This window comes from Echeneis naucrates, chromosome 7, assembly GCF_900963305.1.
Source record: "Echeneis naucrates chromosome 7, fEcheNa1.1, whole genome shotgun sequence".
Lineage (NCBI taxonomy): Eukaryota > Metazoa > Chordata > Actinopteri > Carangiformes > Echeneidae > Echeneis > Echeneis naucrates.
Window position 1 is genome coordinate 15,051,444 of NC_042517.1, and position 26,848 is coordinate 15,078,291.

General features: G+C 40.3%; 2 protein-coding genes across 2 annotated transcripts; both read right to left on the bottom strand.

The window, feature by feature from the left end:
• Positions 1 to 1,194: 1,194 nt before the first annotated feature.
• col9a3 (collagen, type IX, alpha 3) lies at positions 1,195 to 14,882 on the bottom strand. Its single transcript, XM_029506254.1, has 32 exons — positions 14,673 to 14,882; positions 13,811 to 13,879; positions 12,594 to 12,629; positions 11,914 to 11,985; positions 11,692 to 11,745; positions 9,900 to 9,935; positions 9,625 to 9,648; positions 9,381 to 9,434; positions 8,696 to 8,749; positions 8,484 to 8,525; positions 8,344 to 8,400; positions 8,143 to 8,196; positions 7,964 to 8,017; positions 7,796 to 7,849; positions 7,626 to 7,679; positions 7,450 to 7,503; positions 7,310 to 7,363; positions 7,175 to 7,228; positions 7,021 to 7,074; positions 6,485 to 6,529; positions 6,345 to 6,398; positions 6,199 to 6,252; positions 5,501 to 5,554; positions 5,337 to 5,408; positions 4,716 to 4,751; positions 4,312 to 4,356; positions 3,845 to 3,877; positions 2,872 to 3,018; positions 2,724 to 2,778; positions 2,452 to 2,634; positions 2,040 to 2,117; positions 1,195 to 1,781 (listed from the first exon to the last, which is right to left on the bottom strand). The coding sequence occupies exons 1-32, from the start codon at positions 14,739 to 14,741 to the stop codon at positions 1,597 to 1,599; spliced, it is 2,040 nt and encodes a 679-aa protein (XP_029362114.1). The 5' UTR covers positions 14,742 to 14,882; the 3' UTR covers positions 1,195 to 1,596.
• A 4,859-nt stretch (positions 14,883 to 19,741) lies between these two features.
• ogfr (opioid growth factor receptor) lies at positions 19,742 to 25,897 on the bottom strand. Its single transcript, XM_029506458.1, has 7 exons — positions 25,621 to 25,897; positions 25,016 to 25,081; positions 24,843 to 24,924; positions 24,673 to 24,751; positions 23,486 to 23,552; positions 22,152 to 22,300; positions 19,742 to 22,033 (listed from the first exon to the last, which is right to left on the bottom strand). Exons 1-7 carry the CDS (start codon positions 25,744 to 25,746, stop codon positions 20,971 to 20,973), a joined length of 1,632 nt encoding a protein of 543 aa, XP_029362318.1. The 5' UTR covers positions 25,747 to 25,897; the 3' UTR covers positions 19,742 to 20,970.
• Between the last annotated feature and the right edge of the window lie 951 nt (positions 25,898 to 26,848).

A 26,848-nucleotide genomic window follows, 5' to 3' on the forward strand; every position in this document is an offset into this window, starting at 1 on the left:
TTCAGGAAGCCTGTATCAGTGGGAAAAAAATGTAGCCCTTCTTCAGGCCAGGACGAGATCCACCAGGAGACGGACGAGGTACTGAGCATTCCTCTTTCGGTAGAACAGTAACATCTCTGCAGTCTATTCTGTTAGTCATGTGCAGCTTTGTTTTTACATTTTAAATGATAGTCTCCTTTTCAGAGGAGCTTCTCTTTCTGATTAAACTACAATGATTGAGACAGTGGATGCTATTCAGTCCCACACCATGTGCTGCTCCGGCATGGTTTGAATTGCCAATTGCCTTGCCTTCTTTCAATCAATAGTGCCCCCCCCCAACCCTTTGTTGTTTTTTTTGTTTTGTTTTGTTTTTTTTAAAACCAAAAACATCTGAATTATAACTGCATAGTTCCTATGCCTGATTCAAATTTTCCTTTTACAATAACTTACATTAGTTACTGTGAACTTTGTTACAACAGCATGTTGAGTTTTTGTGGTTCCATATCCTTAATTGCATATTTTGCATGTAAAAAGTGTTGCTGCATTAATGGGGTTAATTAATCTTCATGGTGTTACATCTATTAGTCTGAAGTAAAGGCTGTTCATTTGATATGTAGAAAAGAGTAATGTTTTACTGAAAAGTGGCTTTATTTGTTCTTTCTTACAACATGTCGCTGTAGCATTTTACTGTACATACAACAGTCATCCACAAATAATAAATAGTATTTAAAGTCATGTATATTTAATAGTTACAGCACCGGTAGTACATAGTGGATGTGGTCATTGCAGATTGAAAGAAAAACTGAATTGTTTACTTTGCTCCTAATAGTCTTAAACTTATTTTACAATGTCTGATTTATGCATCCACAAGTTGTATTTATCTTTGATTCTCAAATCTAGAGAATCAGTTTCACATGAAGAAAAGGAAAAAAAAAAAAAAAAAACAAGCTGTAAAAAGACTATCAAAAGTTAAAATTTTTTGCATTCATCTACACAATGTCTAAACACCTGGGTGTTTGGTTTTTGTTTTTATTCCTTTTGCAACACATACACAGCTCTTCAACAGAGGCTTTTTGACTCTGAGACCTGTTTCCATATTTTACACTGTAAGCTTGTACGTTGAGGTAACACCTGGGATTTACACTTATGGGCTGTGATACATGCACATTCACTTCAGAGACATCAGTTGTTTTAGAGCGGCATGTGTCAAAGGGATGTTAACCATATTATTTGGGAAATGAAAACATGTACAAAGCTGGGCTGGGGTTTTGTTTTTTTTTTTGTTTTGTTTTTTTTATACACAAAGGACTCAATCATTCATTTTCCAGCTGTTTGTAAGTCAAGTCTTTATGTGATGGTATTTAGAGCAATGCAGTTGTTCTTTTGCACTCCCCTCTGCTTCTGTCCACTTTATTTTTGGATGTCATCTTGATTTTTGTCTCTCAGTTGCTCTGGTATTCACTCCTTGGATGTTCCTCTATTCCTCTCAAAATATCACAACTGTTACTTTTCCCATCTTGTGATACATGAGTTTAAATAAAAGGACATTTTTGTAATCACTCTCCTTCCATCCCTTCCTTGATGGGGTGGATTTCATCAGGTTGCAGGATGTCATGTTTAATAGTTTTTGGGGTTTGAAGATTTTCCAGCGACTGATGCTCCCTGGCAGGCTGATGTATCACAGATTCCAGGAGGTCCCTGGTGCCCAGTCCTACCTACTCTGCCTGGCTCTCCAGGCTCCCCTGGATCTCCTGGAGATCCATCACGCCCATCTTTGACAATTCCAGGCACTCCTGGAAGACCTGGGGGAAGAATCTCATTTAGTTTTGGTTACAACTGATTAAAAGATTGGATATCACACTGAACTGTGTTTAAGGAAAATCCAATAATCTGATGGTACAGTTTCACTTAGTCACAGGTGTAATAAGTAGTGTGATGTCATGCTGTCATATCTAGAACACGTTAGTTTCACCTGTTTCCTGTGACTAAGATCTACATGTACAATATAGTCTCTTTGTAATCAGCGGGGAACAATATTGTGTGCGACATTAGCCACATACCTGGGTATCCTTGGTCTCCAGGAGGTCCATCAACAGCCTTGCCAACGGGTCCCTTATCACCTTGCTCACCAACATCACCTGTTTAAAACAGAACCTGTGCTATAAATACCATAAATTGGGGGTTGATTTTGCTTTTTCAGAGGATCCCACCCCTCAGAATGGGAAGCAGTGCACCTGATGTGCTATAGAACTGATTACACATGCGTCAGTATTAACATCCTAATGGAACAGAAATATCAGTCACAGGCTTTTCAGTGCTATGGGGACATTTGGAGGCAGAGGCCTTTGTGAGTATTAGGCAGAATAATGAATTAGGAGTGTGACGTGTGTGCGCTTGGAAAATGGTATACAGTTGAGGAGCATTATGAATGATTTGTTGTGCTGTGGAGCTGCTTGGTTTTATTTTTCACACCTCTGGGACCAGGGTCTCCAAGTTCTCCAGGCAGGCCTCTGTACCCTGGTGGTCCACGAGCACCGGGGTGTCCAATAGAGCCAGAAACTCCTGGATTTCCTGGAGGCCCAGCGGGGCCTGGGCGGCCCACCATTCCAGGGGCCAGGGGCCTTCGAAGGTTCGCAGCCAGCTGTGTGATCTGATCTGCATTGCAGAAAACAGGATTCAAATATCCAGCTTCCCTTTCATGAGTGCTGGAATGAATGACTAAAGGTTAAAGTAAGATCCGTCACCATCAATCATGGAGCCACACAGCTCTCTGATGTGCTGCTCACTGGCTAGTTTACCCTGAAGAGACATTAAAATGTGAAACTTCATTTGTGCAGTTTAAGAACATTCAGGTTTCGTTAGCTTTTTAGAGATTCAAAAAGTAGCACTCACAGGTACGCCTGTCTTTCCTGCGATTCCAGGCAGACCCTGCTCCCCCTGGAAGCCCATTGGCCCCTGCTTTCCTGGAGGCCCTCTGGCACCAAGCTCTCCCTGTGGGCCTGTCACGCCCTTAGGTCCCAGTTCACCCCGCTTCCCTGGCTATAATCAAGAATGATCCATTTTAAAAAATGTTTAAATCTTAACTAACACTAGAAACGTCTGTATCATTGAACTCTGGGTCAGACAGTGTGGGGGTGGATTCATATGGTTACTGTGATCAGTACAGCCAACAGTAAATGAGGGAGCGAGCCTCATCATGACTGTCCAGTTACTTAAATTCGGCTCATGCTCTGCCTTGTGGCGATAACAGCTAACAGGCCAGTACAGCTAAAGCCACAATATCTATCACTAACTAATCCCATCAAAGCAGGAATGTGAGTCTGAAGCATGTGCAATGACTCTGACAAGTGGGCAACAACCGTTCAGAGCAAGGCACCAGTTTCCTAATGTTCACTGAGGGAGCAGAGCCGGGAAGTCTGGCACAGACCAATAACACTCTTAACTGTACTTTGTGCTCAGACATTTAGTGAAGACTATAGGAACTCCCTACAACAACTGGGGCTGTTGGTGCAGATGCTCAGGGTAATGTGGAAGGATTGTGGAGGAACAACACTAGTTTGGAAATTTTCAAGTTAAATGAAAAGTGCTGGCATGGGTCAGTTACAGCAGCCGAAGGGTGCATTTTGTGGAGTGTGTTCTTGGAACGGAAAGTACCTGCTGCTGAATGTATACTTACATCAAGCAGCAAGTATTTAGCTTGATAATACTAGAACCTGTTAGTGGCAAGAAATAATGAATACATAATGTATTGATCTAAAAGTGATGGATGAATGGTTTCAGCTGTAAATAGTTCAGAATTGTCATCTGTTGAAATAAATTGGTGCTGTAACATCAGAAACATATAAATGAAAGCAACAAAGCTCACCTCTCCTTTTTGTCCAACTGGCCCAAAGGGACCCTGAGAAAAATGTCAGAATGTTACACAGCATAAAATTTATCAATAAAGAAATTCATCTTAATTAAGACACCCGTCATAAAGGTTAGCAGAAAAAATATGCAAAAAGATGATGATAAAAGTGCAATATAAGCTGCAAAACAATTAGTATTATTTCATATCCGTTCTTTGTTCGAACGGGTTTCAACCAATAAAATGAGTATAACAAAAAAACCCCAAAGAATTTAGAATTACTAAATAAAATTCCTGAAAGGACTGCTGTGTTAATCAAGACGTCTGGCAGAATTTGTGATTTAAAAACGTCCTACACAGAAAACTGGCAGCTCCTGTGAAGGGTTTTGATCCAGCAGGGTGTCTCCTGCTCAGCAGTCAATGACTGCTTTGGATTCTGACTGAAACGAAATGATAGAAAATGCATGAAGAAAGAAAAAACTTACAGGTTCTCCGTTCTCTCCTGGTAAACCATCACTTCCTGCCACACCCTAGAGATGACCAAACATCTGAATTAATTGATGAATTATACTGTGTGTGTGTTTTGTACATGACTAAGAGTAATGTATAACTCTGCATTGAGATGATAAAACACAGTTGTTTTTAACTTTGCGACATCGATCATTTTTTGCATATGACTGTCAAACTGATGGACTGCGACGTTCCTCAGCCATCCAGGCCATAGTTGTCAGAGAAAGTGAAATCTGGGGCAACAGAACTGAAGAAGCCTCTCAGAGGCAAGAATTTACCACCAACTCCACTGGCCCTAAATGTAACTTTCTCTGATTCAAACTGGAGGGGGAAGCAGTCAGTCGCTGAGTGGTCATATTTAAGCTTGAACTCTATTTACCACGTCTCCTTTGGCTCCAGAAGCTCCAACTGGACCCTGTAGGGTTTGAAGAAAGAGAGAGAATAAACCATAGGAGTCATGTACAGAGGTTTGTGGAAGGGCGGCTGCTGGAGAAGGAACGGGGGGGTGAAGGGAAGTGAAGCAGGCAGTTTGAGGGGGACCCAGGATGGTATAAAGACCAGCTTTGTTCTAACTTTGTTCTGAACAGGAGGCTGCTTTGTGCTGGGGCTCTCTCCTGGGTCCATTTGGGTTTAGACCGCTGACTGAGGAGGGACGACCTGGTTACTGACATCTAGTCTCCTCCACGAGGACCGCTGTCTATTTGAACTCTTCATTGGGATTTTTACTTTTTTTTTTTTTTAAATCAAGATAAAAATTGTTTCCAGCTTTTCCTGATATCTTTGGATTCATATTTATGGATTGTTGGACAAAACATTTTAGGATGTGATGAAAGGTCTTTGCCATTTGCCAATATTGCAGATCATTTGAGAAAATGACTGATAGGTTTATGATTGATAAACCAGTGAAGTGATTTTTCCCTGATATTATTTGTTGCTATTTCCGTGCTGTCTGATAGATTACACAGTGACATTAAACCCATATCACACACGTCAAACTCACCCTTTCCCCAAACTCTCCACGGAGTCCTGTTGGACCTGGAAGACCTGGATCCCCCAAGGCACCTTTTACCCCCTAATGCACATGACAGACACACACAGTCAGTTGCTTTACTTGTGACAACAATAATAATAATAATAATGTGAAATACATTTTATACAACTGACCTGAAAGCCTTTCACTCCCTGGGGTCCAGGGTTGCCCACTGGTCCAATACCTCCCTGTTGGAGACAGACATTGTCACGTCCTCCTGGCAGGAAACTCTCAGTACTAAAACACCTGCTAGTTATTCACATTTCGCCATATAGGACAAGATGTTTCCTTTTCTTGCTACGATTTAAGAGAGAAAAAAAAAAGACTAACTGGTCAACTGATGTTGAAAATGTGATTTACTAAGGAGGGTAGTGGAAGTAGGTGTGATGTTTATGAATTCCTCCTTTACGAAAATCTCCCCTCATCACTGGCCTTTCATTATTTTGCCTTCACTTCAACGAGCCACTGAATTGGTGGCGATCTTCTTCTGCTTGCGGAGCAGAATATGATTAACTTGAAGGCCAGTATCTTATTAACTTATTATTGCAGTTGTAACTCATATCCATGGTGAAGATCTCTATTCATTGTGCCTTTTGAGATCAATTCTTTCTATCAATTTTTCTTTTTTGGTCATTATGCAACAGATTGGTGATTAGAGCAGTTTATTGGAGACTGTTGACTGTTGTAAATTGGTTGAATTAACAGATGGCACACAATGTGGCCTGTAAATGGAGCAAAAGATTGTTGCTTAATTGGAAGCTTTTGTAACGATAAAAGCAATTATGTAAAGATACATTGCATTCATTAGCTTATAGTGTGACTGGAAACTCACAGCCACTCCTCTGGGTCCTGCTATCCCCCTTTCTCCTGGGATGCCAATCTCACCCTGAAGGGAGTAGAGGAAAGATGTCGACGAGTCAGAGATTTGTGTGGATAAATGTCAGAAGATGAAACTCAATAAGCCCATCAGATACATACAGGAATACCTGGCTCTCCAGAAGGTCCTGTCTCCCCAGACTTTCCTGGATCACCCTGGTGAAAAAGAAAACAGAAGATGGTTGTTATCCTCTGTGGTCTGGATTTTGGCTTTCATTTTTTAAGTTGGTTGTGATACTCACAACTGCTCCTTTAGAGCCCTTTGCACCAGCCTTGCCTTGCAGACCCTGGAACAGAAAATGGATATATGGGACTTTTTTAGGATTGTTTAGGAGCGTTTCCAGGTCATGGGGAAGCTGGAGCCCATCCCTGCTCATATTGGGTGAGGGCAGGGTCACACTGGACAGGACACCATTCCATCACAGGGCCAACACACAGAGACAGACAGAGACCAACAACCACTCACACTCACTCAGACCTACGTACAGTTTAGTCACCAATTAACCCAAACATGATGTCTTAAGATGGTGGGAGGAAATCAGAGTACCCAGAAGAAACCCACGCAGACACAGGGAGAACATGCAAAATCCACACAGAAAGGCCCCAGGCAGGGAACTGAACCATCAACCTTCTTGTTGTGGGTGCTAACCACTATGCCAGTGTGATGAAATAAACCATTTTATTCAGAGCTACTGATAGGAAAAAATAATGAAGGACTTCAACTAATTGCCATCATTATCATTCAGGGAGGAAACAGAGACTACTACACGACACTTACAGGAAGGCCATTTGGTCCCTTCTCTCCGACTACTCCATGGCGTCCTGCATCGCCCTGTCAACACAAACACCACTGTCACTGTGACGTCAGTTCTGCTATTATAGCAACTCACAATTAAGCAAAACCAAATACAGGAAGAAAGGATGCAGCCTACCTTCTCACCATCTAATCCTGGTGTGCCATCTTTGCCATCTCTGCCAGGAATACCCTTCAGAAGACATTAAACATTTGTGACACTGACTATAAATAATGTGTAATATTCACTGGGGACTGTACCATGTGCACTTACAGGCTCCCCTTTGGGTCCTGCCCCCCCTGGGCCTCCTTTGGGACCAATTTTACCCTGGTGAGAGACAAATTAAGGTGTCATTTATATATCTTAGTTATACCTGTAGAGCTAATAGTCACCGCTGAAAGTCTTTTACATACAATTTCTCCTTTGGGTCCTTTGAAACCCTGTGGTCCTTTTTCTCCAGCGTCACCCTGGAGACATCAGATGAAACACACACAGCTATTCATTGATGGGACCAGCCGTCTGTCCTAGCTGTACACCACTATTAAACACGGCTCTTATTTAAAAGTGCATTAAAAACAGAGAGACTCACTGTCTTTCCAATGATGCCAGCAATGCCAGGTTTGCCTCTGAAACCAGGCAGGCCCTAAAGATGAACAGTGTGAAGTCAAATGGAAGAATGCATGTTCGAACACAGATTTGAATGAGTGCAAAGACAGGGAAAAAAACAAAGAAAGTAAAGATGTGATAAAGGTTTCTTACTCTGTCTCCTACAGCTCCCATCGGTCCCTGTAAACCTCGGAGACCACGTGGGCCCTGAAACATTAAGAGCTTTGTGAGGACACTTTAACGCATCAAGCCTCAATAATATTTCATAATGCCTCCTATGCTGCTAGTATAAATGTAAGTAATAATCCATTCGTTGCTCACCTGCAGACCCACGGTGCCGGGAATACCTGGTGGGCCAGGTGGACCAGGGTCCCCCTAGAGACAGAACCAAACCTTTAGTATCGCATGTAGACAACTCTCTCAAACTCTATCGATTCTGAGATTTTTCACATAATGGCTTAGCCACAGAGCATGATATTTATGCCATGTAATAAATTCACCTTCTCTCCTATTTTTCCAGGTTCTCCTTTGTCTCCTTTATGTCCTGTGTGACCCTACAGGAACAAGAACACCAACAGGTACGCATGAAGAAATGCATTGTGAGAGAACGGGCTGACATAGGTTATACATTTTCTCAGGGACACATTGAACAGTTTCTAATTCACAAAAAATACAAAATGAAGCTCCAGAGCTAAGTTTACCTTGAATCCTGGCATCCCAGGAGGACCAGGAGGACCCGGGGGACAGATTGCAGGACACTGCAGAGGGCAGTAACAATACACTGAGGACAAGGCTTCAGTTCATGGTTATTACATTGATTTCATGTTGCTTGAAATCTTACCAGAAGGTCACCATTAAGATCATGAAGAGTGCCAGGAAGACCCTAAGAGACAGAGAGAGAAATCACAGCAAAACAAGATATCAGCATTCACTTCCCACCCAGTGGTGCGATGCTTCTCTCCATTCAGACACTCAACCACAAATCCACTGGGTGGCAGACCATGATACACCAGCAGCGCCAGTTAACAGGTAGATAAAGATGACTCCACTTACTGGTGGTCCATCAGGGCCAGGAGGTCCGGGGAGACCTGGAAGACCTTCAGGACCCTGAGAAATAGAGAAGAGAAAAAACGACTAGGTATAAAGTAATACTTGAAAATGTGCTTCAACAGACCACAGGATCCCAACTTTATCCTCAGAGTGAGGGGATTGAGAGGTTGGCAATAATCAGGTCTGGATCTTGGCCTCTGCTGGTTGATCATTTTTATATACGATAAATACCGGATATAGAAACTTCAAAAGTGATTTCTGACCCTGAGAGTCATAAACCCTGACTGTGCTGCTGAAAATTTCAATCACACAGAAACTGGATAATCTGAACAGTGTGATCCAGTGGAAACACCAGGCCTGACCACAGACCTGTCTCCTACCTCCGCAGTTTTCTTTTTCTCCTGCCTCTTGTTACAATATATCAAAATCCTGAACCAGACAACAGAAGATGATTTCTATCTGTATTTCCTGACTGTTTCTGCTACAAAGACCTGTGCAGGAAATTGGGTTCAAATCACTGCTCACCTAATAAATTTGGACGATGAGTTAATATTTTTCTGCTGCCACCTGGGCATTGACTAACAAATGGAGTTAACCTGAATATCAAGAATCTCATTCTGAATCATGGCTAAAACTCCTTGATGGGGACGACAGGAAGTCTAACTGGGGAGTTCGGACAGATACTCACGACTGGACCCTGGGGGCCAACACCGCCTGGCAACCCGTTGGTTCCAGGTAATCCCTGGAAACAAAAGACACCGGATGTGTGCAAGGCATCAGTAATTATGTATGTAGATGTAGCACACAATCAGGCCTACAACATACAGCTGTAACATGTACAAGAGTTCAATCCCAGGATAACAGTAAGTGGGGGGGGGGATCTGGAGGGAGAGTGGTGCATTTTTTATAAAGAGGCTGTGCTGTGTACTCACTGGAGCTCCTGATCTCCCTCTGCCCTACGGAAGACACAGGAAGACAAATTAAGTCACAAACACCAAGGGATGATTAGATTTTCTCAAGTCAATAATCGTCATATGATGTCATGCAGCCTGAAATAGGACTCACTTTCAATATCAAAGCCTCAGGGAAGGAGTCTTTTTAGGCTAATGATACTTTTTGATGGCCAAAGATGGATAGATATGTAAAATTACTATTGTGTACTCCTCTGATGTTTCATAGGTGTTCTGTATTATGCCAGGGTACTTACAGGAGGTCCGGGTGGCCCAGGAGGTCCAGCTTCACCCTAAACATAGAAAATCATAAACTTTTCAGAGCTCAAGATATGTGTGAGAAGTCATTTGGGGGAAAAAAAAAGAGTGTGATTAAGACAGAATATATCTGACATTTTGATGACATTTACAAATAAACACACACACAGAGCTGTGTCCTTTTTTATTTTGCAGAGACAACACAGAGCCAGAACCACCAGTGTGACCAATAATTGATGTCACCTTCAATCCAACTCTTTCTGGTTATTTCAGGATTGTTTTGTGGGTGAATTTAAATTGTCATATTCCATCCTGACAGAGATACAAAGCTTTAGTTTACATATGTAAAAAATCCTTTAAATGAGGTCAAACGTGTGCAAATACATTCACTGTCAGAGGAATATTTAATGACGAGCAAGCAATTACTGATTAGTGATGAAATTAAATGAAAGAAAAGTATTAACTTGGATCTGCAGATATTTTCTGCTTTGAATGTTATTGAATTGTTAAAGATCCTGAGAGGACTGAGATTAATGAGATCATTTCTCAAAAGCCATTACACTGCATGTGCCGTGTGGCTTTCTGAGCAGAAAATCATTTTCATACTTTGTACCTGAGATTGTTCATGATGGGGGACACATGAGACATTTGTGTTCTCACTCCTACTTTCCACTACTAATTTAAGTGTTTCCACGTTCCATTTGTAATCTTCCCTATCAACTTATTTCTCACGTTAATGATCAATTTTGGCGTCCCTTTCTCTCTCCTTTCTAACCACACCGTGACTGTTTCTCTTCCTCCATCGTTTGCTCTTAACAGCTGTATTTGTGTTGTCTGAGGGGTGAGAGGGCAAAAGGCTGAAAATAAACAGGCCTGACACACTGATGTTACACTTATTTACTGCATTCCTTTGGCTGCAAACAAGACAGCAGGGTGCGGTGGCACAAAGACAAACAGGGAAACACAGAAATGAACTATAAATAAAGAAAATATACCTGAAATTATTAAATGATTAAGAGACATGTATTGTGTTATAAACAGTTCTCATTTCTGCAAGCTAATTACTGCTTAACTGCTTTAGAGCCAAACATTGGCCTGTTCTTTGCCTCAGACGCCTCCTCTTGAGTCCATTTGCCCTAGTATGACTCTCCAGCACAAACCAACTCTGTAGTAATCTGAGTAATTAGAGACGCCAGTTGACGCAGGCTTCCTCATTAGGCTGGCTAATTAGTTGAATCGCTGGGGGCATTTATCTACCCTGACAGTAAATTGGAGCTTTACAGCAGAGGCCTCTCGATATTTAGTCTCTCATATTTCATATGTAACGTGAGAAATACAAGTCTTCCAATTTAACAATAAAATATAGCCATAGTTTAGTGCTGCACATGTTGTAATGGTGTCTTCTCTTGTGTTTCAGAGAGTAACGCCTGTTTCCTTTGGCGTCAGAGCAACAAATCATCATCCCCCCTGACGGCCACGCAGGTTGGTGGGAAGTGGTGTGCATTCCAGGCCAGCTTAAGGAAGAAGGATAAATAAATCCAGATCCCTCATTAAAAATATTCCCACCAAGAAGCAGAGCCGGCTTGACAAATCCAGACAGACAAGGGAACCTGTGGCCACGGCAACCAACCAACATGGGTGAGTTTGCATACATTTTTGCTGATGTGTTTCACGCATGTTCAACTTTACATGACTGGGTTAGGATTACTTAGAGCCAGTTTGAATTGGTGGGGTCATCTTAAAGTGACTGCTCAGCATCCTACATATATCACAAGACTAAAACACACTTACTGCTTCCCCTGTGGGTCCATCCTTTCCTGGACGACCATCAGGACCCGTCAAACCCTGAAAAACAAGGCGCATCTTTTAGCTCAACATCAGTGCAGTTATTCACTTCACTGGGTTTGGAAATTGATTCCCTGACACTCCTGGACAAAGGCTGAGATGATGTGTTGATGTTCAGTCTAGTCTAAATTGTGTGTGTGTGTGTGTGTGTGTTTATTGGACACTTACATCCACCCCAGGAAGTCCTGGCAGGCCTGGTTTTCCTGATACACCTGGTATTCCTGCTTTCCCTTTGGGACCCTACACAGGCAGAGATTTCTGAAAAAGTGCATTTCTACTGTTTCATTTTTAACCCTATTATTCTTATTTGATGATTATTCCTTGCATAAATCAAGAGTCTAAAAATAGAGGATGTAATATGTTTCAAACTTGACATTTTTAGTTACATAAGGAACTGTGTAAAAATCACTGAGGGATGGTGAAGGATTTTTCTATTGGTTCAAATTTCAGTAGTCTGGCTTCATTGGGAGAGTGACCAGTGTTCTCCTTTTCTTCCCTTCCTAAATGTAAAATTTGTTCTAACTTTCATTTGCTTGTGTATTGTGTAACATCAAAAACAAAAGTTTCCTTTGGCCCATAGTTCACAGATGTGCTTCATGTCAGTGTCAGGATTATATCAGCATTACACCAACATTAGAAGTTCTATAAAGACTTCAAGGATTGAATTGAACAAACTGTAATGTAATATTTTGACTTGTTGCAGAGACATTTCTGCACTTGTTAAAGTTAAAAGAAAGGTTCAATAACCTTTGGGGGAGCTTTGTGTCTTTTTTTTTTTTTTTTTTTTTTGTAGCAGCACCTTTTTACAGTCCCTAAATAAAATTAGCCTGACTTATTAAAATACTTACTAGTTTCCCTGGCAACCCAGCAGGTCCAGTTTTGCCCTGTTAATTATAAAGAAAAAACACATATCATAGCTGTAAACAAACACGCACCTTTCATCCATTTTCAAAGCTCATTTTGGACATGTTGAACACATCTGATGAATCAAGGTTTGTAGAAATGAAGGCCTTTAAATATCACAACCACACAGGCCCAAAGACACTCAGTGTGTTTAGATTTCAACTGTAGAGTCTGAGGTGCTGTTTCAAATTCATTAACAGCAGAGTGTGATACCGGCTCAAGCAGGGAGTCTCTGTTCTGCAGCATCAGTGTGCAGGATAAAAAGGTTTGGACTAGAGAGGAACCAACCAGATACTGACTGGTCACATGATAAAAGCCTCAGTTGGGCTTGAACAGGGCAGTTCACGGTGCAGGGAGGAGGTGTGAGGTGAAACTCTAGCTGCTCTCACAGGGTTGGGGAATGTATGAATGGGTCCTCTGTGTGCAGAACCTTCACTGGACTCACAGAAATATCAACTAAAACAACACTTGAGATCTTCTGACATGAAAATTCAACACTTGTAGTCTTCTTTTCTTCATTTCAACACTTTTTCAACACACATTTTTTCAGAGTTAACTATATAAGTAGAAATTAAAGTGATTAAGTGTCCCTGTGTTACCAGAAATGTTATTTTTAGTTGTCTTATCCATAATCCAATTTCCTACAAGAAGACTTTACTAAGTTAAACAATCTGGAGCCTTACGTTTCAGTGCATTGTTCTTTAAATGTCCACATTATTGAAAAGATATGACTGAAATCCAAAGGTCAGGCTGACTGATATTATACTGATGAATTCATTTATTTATTTCCTCTTATTTGTTTCTTTAATATAAGTTTACTCACAAAACTCCATTAAGTAGTTACAAACCAAAACCCTGCCTTCCTGCCTTCATGATTCTGATTTAATACCTGTAGGTGGGGCTGTGGGAGGAGCCAATATGATAAAAACTAACATCTAGAAACATTTATACACAAAACTATAGTCTCTGTGGCACAATTCTAAAAAATATTTTTTAAGTTTATAATCCCATTGAGGAGAAGAATTGTTTAATTCCTACAAAAAAAGTGTGTAGGTAACATTTTCCACACTTACTTACCGTTAGTTGGCTGTCAAATTGATCCTTAGTAAGCAAAGGAAAGGAGGCAAATAGAAAAGAAACTCTGTCAGTGTGGTAAACTCACATCGGTGCCATCTCTTCCTGGTGGTCCTGGGGGTCCTGGTGGCCCAGGTGCTCCTCTGGGGCCTGGCCTCTGCAAACATAAAAGGAGTCATGCATCTCTCCTCTATGTAACTTTTAAAGCCCTGCAGTTCACTTAATACAGTCACCTCAAGAAAATAAGAAATGTGTAAACCTGCGATTAAACTGAAAGTATTGGAAAACATTTGATGTTAAGAAAAAAAAACCCCAACATATTTCAGTGAAGCCTCAACCAAACATGAGAACTGCAAAGTGAATATGAGTGGAAAGATGCTCTTACACCTCCTTTTCCTCACAGGAGGAAGGCTAAACTAGATTTTTTTACAAAAACATAAATAAGTTGTTCACTGTACATTTAAACAAAATAAACTTGACTGAGGACATTGGAGCTGGTCTGCAGGGTTTAGCAGTCAGGGATTGTGAACAGAGATGGCATTGTGCACTGATCTCCAATCCGCACATTCCTCAGCTTCAGAGAAAACAAGGCAGACTTCATCAGCCAGTGTGAAAAAAAGAGCAGCCACCTGCAGACAATTACACTGACGTGACAGAGCTCAGATGGCCCCAACTCACCTCCACTAAAATAAAAAAGTGCGCAAGAAGGATAAGCAGTATTTGTTATGCACAGCTGAGCAGAATAATGAGCGAAAAGCATCATTACCAGAGGGGGATGCAGGTTGAGGCCCAAAGCAACTGTTTTTATCAGTCCCATCATCAACACCACACAAAGTGTTTATCATGGCAAGGTGGATCCGCAGGTTGGATACAATTATTGCAAATTCAAATAAAGAAATCAATTTTGTTGAATTCATAGTCTGCATGCTCCAGCGGTGAGTGAGTCTTACCTGAGCTGAGGATGATGTCAAAAGCTGGCACAGAAAGAGTAAAACCCAAAGAGCAGAGATCACCGCCATGGTTCCCCCTGCTCGCCCTCACAGACTCGAGACTATGCTGTAAAAATAGGTTCGATCCCCGGTTCCCGGTCCTCTCTCACTCCCCCCCCAGCGTCCACAACGGAGCTTTCAGTGGACCTGCCGGCGCTCAGCTCCTGAATGTCTTTCTGTGGTCCCAGATAAACCCGAGCCTCCAGCTGAAGGGGCTGAACTCAGCCTGCTGCTTGGGGCTGAGGGAGGGTGGGGTGGGGGTGCTCAGGGAGGGAGTGAGAAAATTTTGGAAAGTGGGCTGAACTTTAAAAACTTTACTTAAAAAAAAAAAAAAAAAAAAAAAAAAATATATATATATATATATATATATATATATATATGTCTATATATGTATGTGTATGTATATATATATGTATATATATATATATGTATATATATATATATATATATATATATATATATATATATATATATATATATATATATATATATATATATATATATATGTATATATATATATATATATATATATATATATATATATATATATATATATATATATATATATATATATATATATATGGACATTTGGCCATTCACAAAATGACCTAAATCACAAGTCCACCAGGTCGGGGGTGGGGTTATTGAGATTAACTGTCAGGGTTCATTATAGGATGGTAGCTAAAACTGAACAGCTTTCATCTTTACCACTCCCCTTTGTTTCCTATTTTTTACTCAAATTGGTATCTTCAGGTTTGTTTAAAGTGTCATAAAGTAGGTAAAATTTTTTCAGCAGGAGGACTCTTTTCTGGGATTATGGCTGTATCTGAGGTTTCCAAACGATGCTTTAATTGTCAATTTACTGATCTAAAAGCGGCAACTAAAAATCAGCAATTATCTGCCGATTATTTAATAGTTTTCTAAAGCCCAAGGTGATGTCCCTAGATATCTGGTTTAGTTCAAAGATATTTAGTTTACAATTATGTACAGCAAAAAGAACAAGCCAATGTTGAGCATTTTGCACTAAAATACCAGTGGATTATTATCAGGGGTGGAAACTAAATTTACTTGAGTACTGTAACTAAGTACAGTTTTTGAGTATCTGTACTTTACTTGAGTATTATTTTGGGGGGAAACTTTTACTTTCACTTCACTACATTTGAAGGACAAATATTGTACTTTTCACTCCACCAGATTTCTATTGATGCTCTCGTTACTCTACTTTTGCGCTACTCTAACATTACTCATTCATTGTTTTTAATTGTAATTGTTTTTGTAGGTAAGAATATGGCCAGGGTGTATGATCCTCATCCTACCTGGATTATTTCTCCATAATGATCGGCTCATTCTTCATTATACATCGTGGCCGTATTATTACCTGGAGCACACATTAGCTTGTGTCCAGAGTTTGGATGTCTTGTGTGGACATCACTGACAACAACACGGTCCAACTCCTCATCACAGAATACAGGTCTGTCCGCCTGCACGCACACGCACACACACACACACACACACACACACACACACACACACACACACACACACACACACACACTAACAACGAGTAATGTTCCGGTCCTTGTGTGTGTTGTTGTGTCTGAAGCGGTGGAGTACTTCTTCTACATTTGTGCAGAAAAAAGCCAACAAGTTAAATAAATTCCTGACTGCAGCTGGAGCCCTCTCCGTCTCTTCCTTTCTGATGGAGCTCCCAAACTCAGCTGTTTCTGTCAAAGATAACTTTTGTGTCGGGCTTTAATACAAGTTAGGCTAATGGACGTTAGCATTAGAGCTGTCCAGTTAGCTTACGTTACAAGCTAACGGCCTGTTTCTTACCTTGCTCTACGTTTCTCGTCCCAAATTCACCGTCACCACCTTAAAATTTGCATAGAAAATTTCTCAACCCTTTATTTTCTTATTCTTCTTTCTTTTCGTTTCTGATAACTGGACTGATGCTGACCGGACATTTTCCTACCGAACTTCAGACTACAAGCTAGCATAGCAACAGTAACCAAGGGGGGCGGGGCCAAAACATTTGTTGGTTGGGTTACAATTAGGAAGAAAACAAGTTAGAAACGTATGTAACTCAAATAATACATAGATCTTACCTATCTAAAAAGGTTGTGTTTACTGGTCTAGTCTGTGGACGTCCTGTCTGCGGTCTGGTCTCGGTCCGTTCCTGGCGGGGTGCCGTCACCAGTCTGGTCTGGTTCGGCCTAGGTCCTGGGGGGGGCGCCGTATCTGCATTAGCCCAGTCCATTACTCGCAACCAATTAACTCCGTTAATGGTTCAGGTGCCCACACCGGGAATGGACCTTTACATATCATACATTACATTACATACATTACAATCACCATTACATTACATACACTTTGGTTACAGTACATTATACAATCATTACATTTACATCATGTATACATATTAACATCATCATTACTTAACCCCGGGGTTACATCACATTACATTACATTGTACATTCACATCACCTACCCTAGCCGGGAATCGAACCCACAGCGCTGCTCGAATTGCAACATGCATTTGCGCTACTTCACCATTTCACATTTACGTCACCTGACTTAACCGTGATGACGTCAAACCCAAGGTGAGCTGGGATTGGCTCCAGCACCCCACGTGACCTATTCTTCGTACGCCTGTTGATTTGTTAATAATTCTTATGAGATTGTAAATAAATAACATGTTTTGTTGCTGAAATTTTCTTGTGTATATGCTACAGTTTAACTGGTTGATCGATCAATGACAATTATGTAGACCTGTAGCCTATTTTATGGGCATGTCGTGCAAGAGATAACAGATCAAGTGTAGGCTTTCAGGAAAAAATATTTGAAGTGTTCAGTGAATGGATCATTGACTTTCGTATAAATCACGCACTTACTTGGGACTAACCCAGGACATAATCTAATTCCCAACCCAGCTTCCCAAAGGGCGGCCAGGATGATCGTTTGTCATGTGAGTGTATGTTCTTTATGGTAAAATGGAAAAACTTGTGTTCAACGAGTTCGTGAATTATGAAACATACGGACACTATCCAGTGGGTGTTTCCGAGGAGCAGAAATGTGTCATTCGCAGGCGCTCTGCCCGTTTCCAAATGAACGGTAAGCTATAGTTACTTTATAGGTCAAAAATGTCATCAATCCGACAGTCGAGCATGCTAACCAGTTAGCTAACCAGTTAGCTAGCAGTCCATTTCGAAGCGACTAACTAGTGTAAGTGATCCGGCAGTGAGGTTTACTTAACGTAGGCTACACTCGCACAGCTATGCTAGCTGGCATCCATTTACACAAAGATTGACAAAGAATGGCCGAACAAATGCATTCTCGATTTATTTCGTTGTATAATTAATACCATACCGGTAACCTACACAATGGCTTTTTCCACGTCGCTTTCCGTACACCCAGCTGTGTTTCTATTTGCGTTTCTTCTTTAAGTACGCACGGTAACATAGCAACTACGCACGACTCAGCAGTAAATCAGCGTAAAGGGGAACAGGAATTAGGGGAGAACCAAATCGGTTGACACACCGGACAACAGAAAACATCCGGGCATGGCAACAGTAACTAAGGGGCGGGGCTTATCGAGGGCTCGGTGGCCGAACCATTTTTTTGAGGGGATTGAAAACAAGTTTGACCGATAAAATAAAATAATGAAACACTGCAACAGGACTATGAAATAATCAACTACATAGTGAAACAATTCTATACATTTTTACATGTAATGAACAGGTCCATATTCTCTGGTCGGAGATTTGGTCCGGTCTCTGGAGGGGTGCTGTTCGGCCTGGGTCCTGGGGAATATCTTGCATTAGCCCAGTCCATTACTCTTAACCAACTTAGACATGTCCAGGTGCCCACACCGGGAATCGAACCGCTCTCTCCTCATTGCGGCGGCAGCGCTAACCACTGTTAGAAGAAACACCATTTTCACTAGTTTAATATTTATTACAACAAAAATTTTTTGTTGTAAAAACACAAAACCCGCTGCTGACATTGTCAATTTTTGTTATTTGGGGCTATCCTTCTTATTGTCTAAATTTTTGTTGTAATAAATATTAAACTAGTGAAAATTGTGTTTCTTCTCATTCATTATTAGTAATATCAAAGGGAACTTTTACTTATTTTATTAAAATTCAGACCAAATAGGAAAAGCACTCATGTAAATAACAATATCCCTAACTTATTGTGAGTAGTGTAATTAAATCAGTTAGATTGATTTCTTAGATTGCAGTTTATGTGGATGTGTCCAGAGTATTTACAACCGCTCAATGGCTGCCAGTCAAGTGCAAAGTAACCAGCTCAGAAGTTTGAGTTTGGGCTTTCAGTAATAACCAGGAGTGAGTTTTTAGGACATTATGTCACAGTAACTTTGACCTTTGACCATCAAACACTGAGGCCTGAAACATCTGTGAATTTGACTTTTGACAAATTCATTCTGGTCTCTAAAACCTCCTCAGATATTGCATTTACAAAAATAAGGCGATCTCAGACCATAATGCTCCAGGGCACAGCTGACATGGTGCATAATAACTCCAAATGTACACACATCTTCTTCACATCTTCTACCGGTGATGACGAGCACATCCTGAGCACTGTGAACTAAACTCTGAATAATCCAACAATATGTGTTAAGAGTTTTATTCATCATATTCAAAAACGGGATGGGTTGACCTATATAAAGAAACTGGCATGAACAATGCAATCATAAACATCAAACTCTAACAGTATATTTTTCACTGTCCTCATCCAAACCCTCATGTTCACATTGATCCTGAGGTCTGAACAAGGCGCGCTGCATCAATATCTACTCAACATCTTTCTTCTTGTGAGTCATGCAACTTCACTGCAGCTCAGTCAGTTTGCTGTAAAATAAAAAATAGGGCCAATATTTCTATTTATATGTTGCACAACAGAGCGGAAGAACCACAGGAGCAAAAGCTGTCATCCTGAGAACGGCAACTGAATACATCATAACAGGACTCAAGACTTTGACTTAACAGATTATTGTCATAAAAGCATCAGAAAATAGTATAACTTTATTCTCTTTTGTCAACAGCCAGGTATTTCTCTGGGGGGAAAAAAGTAATATATAAAGAGTTTAGCACTTTGTAAAGTTATAACCATGTCATTATGTAAATACCGTAACATCAACAATTAATATTCGAAATGAAGTGCAATTATAAAAAGATGCATCAATACAGCCTCCCTGGCTCGTAAATATTCACAGTCTGCACCCATCTCCAATGAACAAACAGTGGACTTTAAATTATAGCTACGGATGAATCAGTCCTGCCGAGAAGACGTGTATCGTACAATCAATCAGTCTTATCTCATTTTTGGCAGTTGTTCAAAACTTTGACTTCAGAAATCAGCATGAGATAATTGAGATGTGCAACATTACTGAAATATAATTTAAGTAACATTCAGTCTTAATTTCACTTGAACACCAGGATCCAGAAGAAACACAAACTAAGTATAGAAGTAGTTTCATGTTCAAAAGGGGGAAAAAAAAAACTCTAATTATTTCTGTTCAAAAAAAAAAAAAAGAGTGCTTCATGTATTCTGTAGACACATTTAATATTTATCACTGACAGCCTTAAGTTGTTACTACCTTAAAAGGATAAGTCTGGTAATATTATATATTTGTCTTATTGTCAAGAAATCACAGACTGAGACCAGTGATGACTTTATCCTCCTCATACATTACAGCTTCTTCATCTGTCCCATCTTCCTGTGCTGTCCAGTGTTGCGATTGGTTCATTGCATTCCTTCATTACAAAAAAACAGTAGGTCGGAGCCTCATATATTGTCCTGCTGCTGAAGGTGCCGTGTCCAACACTGAAAACAAAAACTGTTTAACTCCTGTTTGAGTAACACTCGCAAAAACAGCTCTAGCGTTACATTACCCTTTAAAAAAAAGAAAGAAAAATAAATATTCCTCAAAGAAAGCAAGGGAATGAAGGGGATGAAGTACTGTTTTCTGTTGCTTCTGGTCATTTCATATGATTTTCGGAGTAAAAAAAAGAACCAAATATGTACAGTATCACCAGCCTTATCCTCTAAAACAGAGCTATTCAGTCCCACATTTGGCAAATGAATCACACAACATACTCCTTCAAAGTGAAAAGAATCAATATCCAAAAATCAAATAGAAATAATAGAAATAAGGCAGAGAGAGTCTTTTTAACATCACACTCTGTCCATCTGTTAAGTTTAATTTAAAGTCAAATTAATGTATTTTCTCCAGTCTTCAGGTTGAGGGGTGTGACCCCATATCAATATCCTCCGACTCCTTCCCGTTTCTCTGCTCTTCTGCACGTTTATCGGTGTTCATCTGTGACCCATTTGTTACCGACACATTTTCCTGCAACATGCCGTCATCCTTTTTATCAAGCGCTTGATTAAAGTCAGTCCTTGGGATTTTTTCCTCCCTTTCAGATAAGAGAGCGGGGGAATGTTTTGATGTCTTAAGGGGCGTTTGCGCTGATGGACTCATTTGACCAGTGGCTTTATAAGCACCAGTTTTCTCCTCATTCTGCCCGCTGGCAGAGCCGTTGCTTGGCAGCACCTTGTTATCTTCTCTCTTCTTCTTCGGTGGTTTTTCAGTGTCTATGTCCCCATCTGTTTGCATATTGTCTGGTTTCTGGATGGTATCCTTTGAGTTGTTGGTACCTTTGTCCTCTGTGTCCATGCCGGTCTTGGTTTTTGCCATCCTATCGTCGGGACTGGATGACTGATCCATTTCATCGACATCATCAGCAGAGTCATTTCCATTCCCTAAAATTTCATTATTTGACTTGGCCTCTATGTTCCCATTTCCAACAGTCTCAGCTTTTGGTTTTGGCTGTGGGGCTGACTCGGACAGATTGTTCTTGTCTTTATTTGGTGTTTTATCCGTTTCTTTTGAAGGCTTTATAACATTATCCAATCCATCTTCTTTCAGTTGCACAACTGCTTCTCCATCTTTGCTTTTACTCCGTGAGTAGGCTTCATCTTTTCCATCTCCGTTCCCAATGGCATCAGCTCTTTTTTCTGCCTTCCTGAATTGTTTTTGAATCTTTCTGGGACACCACACGAACTTATCCTTTGGCTCAAAGTGAAGGTAGGCAAAGCGCACAAGCTCCTGACGATTCTGCTTGTCCAGCACAGCAAACAAGAAATAGTCAAGTACACTACGTTTTACACTGCTGAGGGTCTTCTTGACCAAAGTCTCTTCAAGGAAGAAGCGAACAAGTGGGGCCTGATACCGCTCAAATCCCAGCTCCCCAAGACTCTTCAGGATGCGAGTGATGCGCAGATTATTGTGCATATTTCTGGAAAAGAAGAGACAGTTGAAATTACAAACAAAAAAGTAAACATCTCATAAGTTGCTTAGGTGAGAATATACATATATATATATATATATTTTTTTTTTTTTTTTTTTTTATTTACCTCTCCAGGTTTCCAAAGCGCTCCTTCCAATTTTCTGCACGTTTTACTTCACCTGTCTCTTTGTTGACTAAACGGATGCCATAAAAGCCCAACATGAGCTCATAGGACTCTACTAGTCTCCTTTTGGCATCCTCATTCTTCTTGAAGGCCTGAGGAGTAGATTAAAGGGAGATCATTTCAATTAACATTTGAAGTTAGCTTTTATAATTGCATGAAGACATGGGTCAATATTTAAATAAATACAGAAAATTCTATAAGCATAACTTGTTTCCAAAGGGCACACTGTACAATTTGTGTTATATAATGTAGACATCATTATAAAATGAGAATGCAACAAACAGCATTAAAATCCTAATTCCAGCAGCACAGTTGGTCAAATTGTTAGTGCACATGGCATGTTATTGCAGAATCCCAGATTCAACTCTGACCTGGAGACCTCTGTTGCATGTCATCCCATCCCCCTAGCTCTCTGTATTCACTACTAGCTGCCACTTACTGTCATCAGAACAAAGCCTAGCCCCCTGCAGGAATCACTCAGTGAAGGTAAAGCTACAAAACAACTATACTAACAACAGGATAAAACTAAACTAAAACTAAACTGCAAATCAGACAAGCACTACAAACCAACCAATCAAAATACAGCAAAAAACAAAACATCAGAATAGAGCTACCAACCATGACTAACAAATGAACCAATCATATGTTAATTTTAAATGGAAAGTGGATTACAACTCAAATGTGTTGATATCATTATAACTAATTTGGTGGACATTTTTAAACCAAAATTACTGAACTGCCATTACATTTTATGAATCAAAAGAAGCTGGAAAAAAATATTAATAATAAAGTGCAATATTTCTAATGTAGCATTTAATCAGACAAGCAGGTTTTTGAAGCTGAAAAGTGAATCAAGAAGAGAGATGACAAACAGCAAATATGCAATTATCTTAAAAGCATGAATATTTTGGTGGTTTAACTTTTGTGGCTTGGCATGGACAGAATTTATCATTGAAGAATTGGCTGAAGTGATTTTGGAAATGGAAACTTTTCAAATTTCTTATTGATTCAACATGACATTGGAAGCCTTTCTAATTTGACACCTCTAGCTAATCCATGTGAAGTTTCCCTCATGCTTTGGCTCACTGGATGGCATTTTGTTCTGGCTTTGTACTTGTCGGATATGAGTTTGCAGCATCAACAAAAATTGTAAAATAAATGTGTAATGCCACTTAATGTTGTGCCAAAAGTTGAAAGTCAGCACTGGCAGCCTATTCTGCAGAAAAAATGGTTGGGCATACATTCAGAGGACTTGTTGTTTATTTGTATATTCTTACCTCAATTTCCTTCTTGGTGAGTTCTGAAGCCATATAATTAACCCCTGGTTCGCGCAGTGGAAACAACCTTTCAATGGGAGACAATTCAGGGGAGAAAAAGCACAAAACCAATTAAAATCTAATGAAACTATAAGATAATCCAATTCAAATACCGTCAGCTGCTGGGGCAACTGTCTAAACCCAGACATAATATATTCTTGCTGCATCCTAGAAAAGCATCACAAAGAATCTAAAGCTCTGGGAATCCACAAAACAGCCTCCCTCTAATAAACACTTTAGAGACAGCCAAGAAATTTCAGCAGTGTAACAACATGATGGCTCTCTGGATGTCACTGGAGTGTGATGTCCTTGTGTGAAATTAATGGAAATAACTGTAATGGCAAGTTTGACTGACTGGTAAGATGTATAATCTGTCAGTAGGCCCATGAAAAGTAAATATTTGCTGTATTTAGAGATAAATTTTATCATTTTGTAAATTATACCCCTGTCCCCCTCATAAAAAGACCAAACAACAAAAAAATCAAAACCATAGAACCATAGGTGCATAGGGTTATAACGATGCACCACAATCGCAAGACTACTATAAATTGATAAGATTGTGTGATGACTCAAATCAACTGAGACGAAAAATTAATTGCGATACCTTTCTTTTTAAGATTGTTTTTGTTTTGCCTTTTCTGCCTTTAATCAATAGGGCAGATTGTAGAGTGCCTGGAAATGGGAGAGAGAGAGATTGGGGAATGGAACGGGGCAAATGACACTGACCATAACCAAAACAGTGTTGCCGACTAAGAGTTTGTAGCCTCCTGTTTAAGGGGCACACTCTCTACCCACAGAGTTAAGTGTATCCTTACATTCCTAATGGCGCAATAGACATTAGGACTAATACGTGACAAAAATGTTTTTTTGTTTTTTCTGCTGAGGTGTCGCTGAAGCTCTTTCACCACCATCTGCAATTATAATTCTGTTTCCAGCTCATTCATTTCCATTCAGTGTCATAATCAACTGCAGAATCAAAAATGGTAATCTTTTTTTTTTTTTTTTTTTAAAGGTCAGCAGTTTTTTTTTTTTTTTTTAGGGTTTTTTTTAGCGTTCTTATTTATGCCAACATGCCCATGTAAGCACACTATTGCCACACTGTGGCATACAGCCAAAACATGTAACCAAACAATTGAAAAAATACATACCACTGGATATAGGAATGAACTCTCTCCAATCTTTTGTAGTCATTTTTCCATTCCTTTAGAAAAGAGTCAATGTAGACATCTGTGCCAAATGAGAAAAATAGCAGAAATCAAGCACACACAATTTTACTTAGACAGAAAAAAGCCCTTGAAAGAATGTATGGATGCATTACCATCAGGAGCTGAGGGAAATTTATTCAGATAAAACTGCAAATTATTCATTTTGTCTTCTGAGCACTCATCATCTACAAAGTTCTGTAAGAACAAACGTATAAAAAAATCATAATTTGTTCACACTCAATTGTTATAGATGAGATGTTATACACAATATTTATTCTTAACTTACTGGATAACCTCTTCTGTAGTTCTGCATGTCCTTTGCTGCCCTCATATTTCTGGGAGTAGGCTGCCACTGCAAGTAAAAGTGAAAGTAAAATATCTTATCATTACAATCAATAATATTTCCGTTATAGGCTGTCATCCCAACACATAACAACTACACCAAGTCCTGCTGCCAGTATGAATGAAGCCTCGTCGTGTTAGGGCTCCGAAAACAGGAAGAGCATAACGTTATACAAGTTGATGCATCTAAGGCCAAGCTAACTGAGTGCCCACTCCTACGGTGAATTAACGACTGCAACTTTTTGTATGCTTTAACTGAGAATCGCAAGCGATGAATCAGCATCACCGATGTAAACATATCATGGCAAGGCCAGTGATTTATAATCCCTAAAAAAAAAAAAAACAGTGAGCAAACGTCAGGGGCTGCTGGCTAACCGGGCTAGCTAGCAGCTGGGAGCCGTGAAGCTAACACTAGCTTACAGACATGGCAACCAGACAAACGCCTGCCAGGTCGGAAAGGCATCGACTCCGGAGGAAAGAGACTCCTCCGACATGACAGCTTTAGTGTGGGCCACCGTTTTTGGCTGAGTAAGGATGAAAGCGACGTACTAAAGTCCAACCAGATTTGTTTTTGTCTTGACTTGACCGACGGGGTTGGCTCTCTCCGGCCGGGTCGTCTCCATCACTCTCAGTGTCCCAGGTCGAGTCGTACTCACAAACACAGTCGTCCTCCATTATTAAAAAAAAATTAATAAAACAAAAAAAAAGAAAAGAAACGGAGTTATGTGACTTGCTGGAGATCGGGGGATTTTTCGGCTGGTTCAGCTCTGTAAACGGACATGAGTGAAGTTACACTGGCATGCTCGGTCCAGACGGGGCCGGTGCTGACCGTCCGTCCTTACAGGCTGCCGTCGTCAGACGGCGGCACCGACAGACTGGGCTGCGGTGCTGATGCCGCCTTCAAGGACTCCGCGAAAGTGGCGGATACCTGAAATTCACCTTGCCCGACACGCGTCTGCAGTCGCTATTCATTTCAAACAGAAGCGGATTCAAGCTTAAGAGTTTAAGCTTGAAATTGAAGTGTAAGAGCGTAAAACGCTACGGTTGTGTTGTTTAAATGCCGCTTCAGAGGATGAACTTATAGTTACAGTTTGTTTTGTCTTAAAAAAAGGAAAGTTTATCATTCATTGATTCTCAGGAAGGTGTTTATTCCTTTTTTTTACCTAAATACCATCTCCTGAACTCAACATCTGACACTAGCATCTGGTTATTTGGCGCTTAATAATGTTTATTAGTACGCTTTCTTTTGAATTTTTCAATTTCCACACCGCAAGTGCGAGACTTGAAGGTCGCACACTTGCGGTGCTGATGTGATAAAAAAAAAACCGCAAGCCAGCCGATATGAGTCAGGCAGCCTTCTGTAAGTACAGGAAAACTCTTTATTTGGACTGCTATGTAACAAAAAGCTGGTCATGCTACGAAAGTTGTGCAGATAACTGAGAAACTGCCTTCTAGAAAAGTGTCTCACTATGATTTGTAGGTCGGATGCGCCGGTGATATTTTGATGATCAAAATCAGAAATAGTTTATTGATCCCCAGGGGAAATTCTGTTTGATGATGATCCAGATCAGATCAGTTTGTCAAGATTATAACAAATTATATTACATACATATTACATATCTAATACGTGTATCATCATCAAGTCAAACGTTATACTGCTTTAAGTGCAGTTCTAATTGAGTAGTGGTGAGCATTCATTTTATTTTGGGGTTGTTAAAACCTTGAGAGATCAAAGGTCCCATTAAACCCGAGAAGAGGTTTGACAAACACCAAGTAT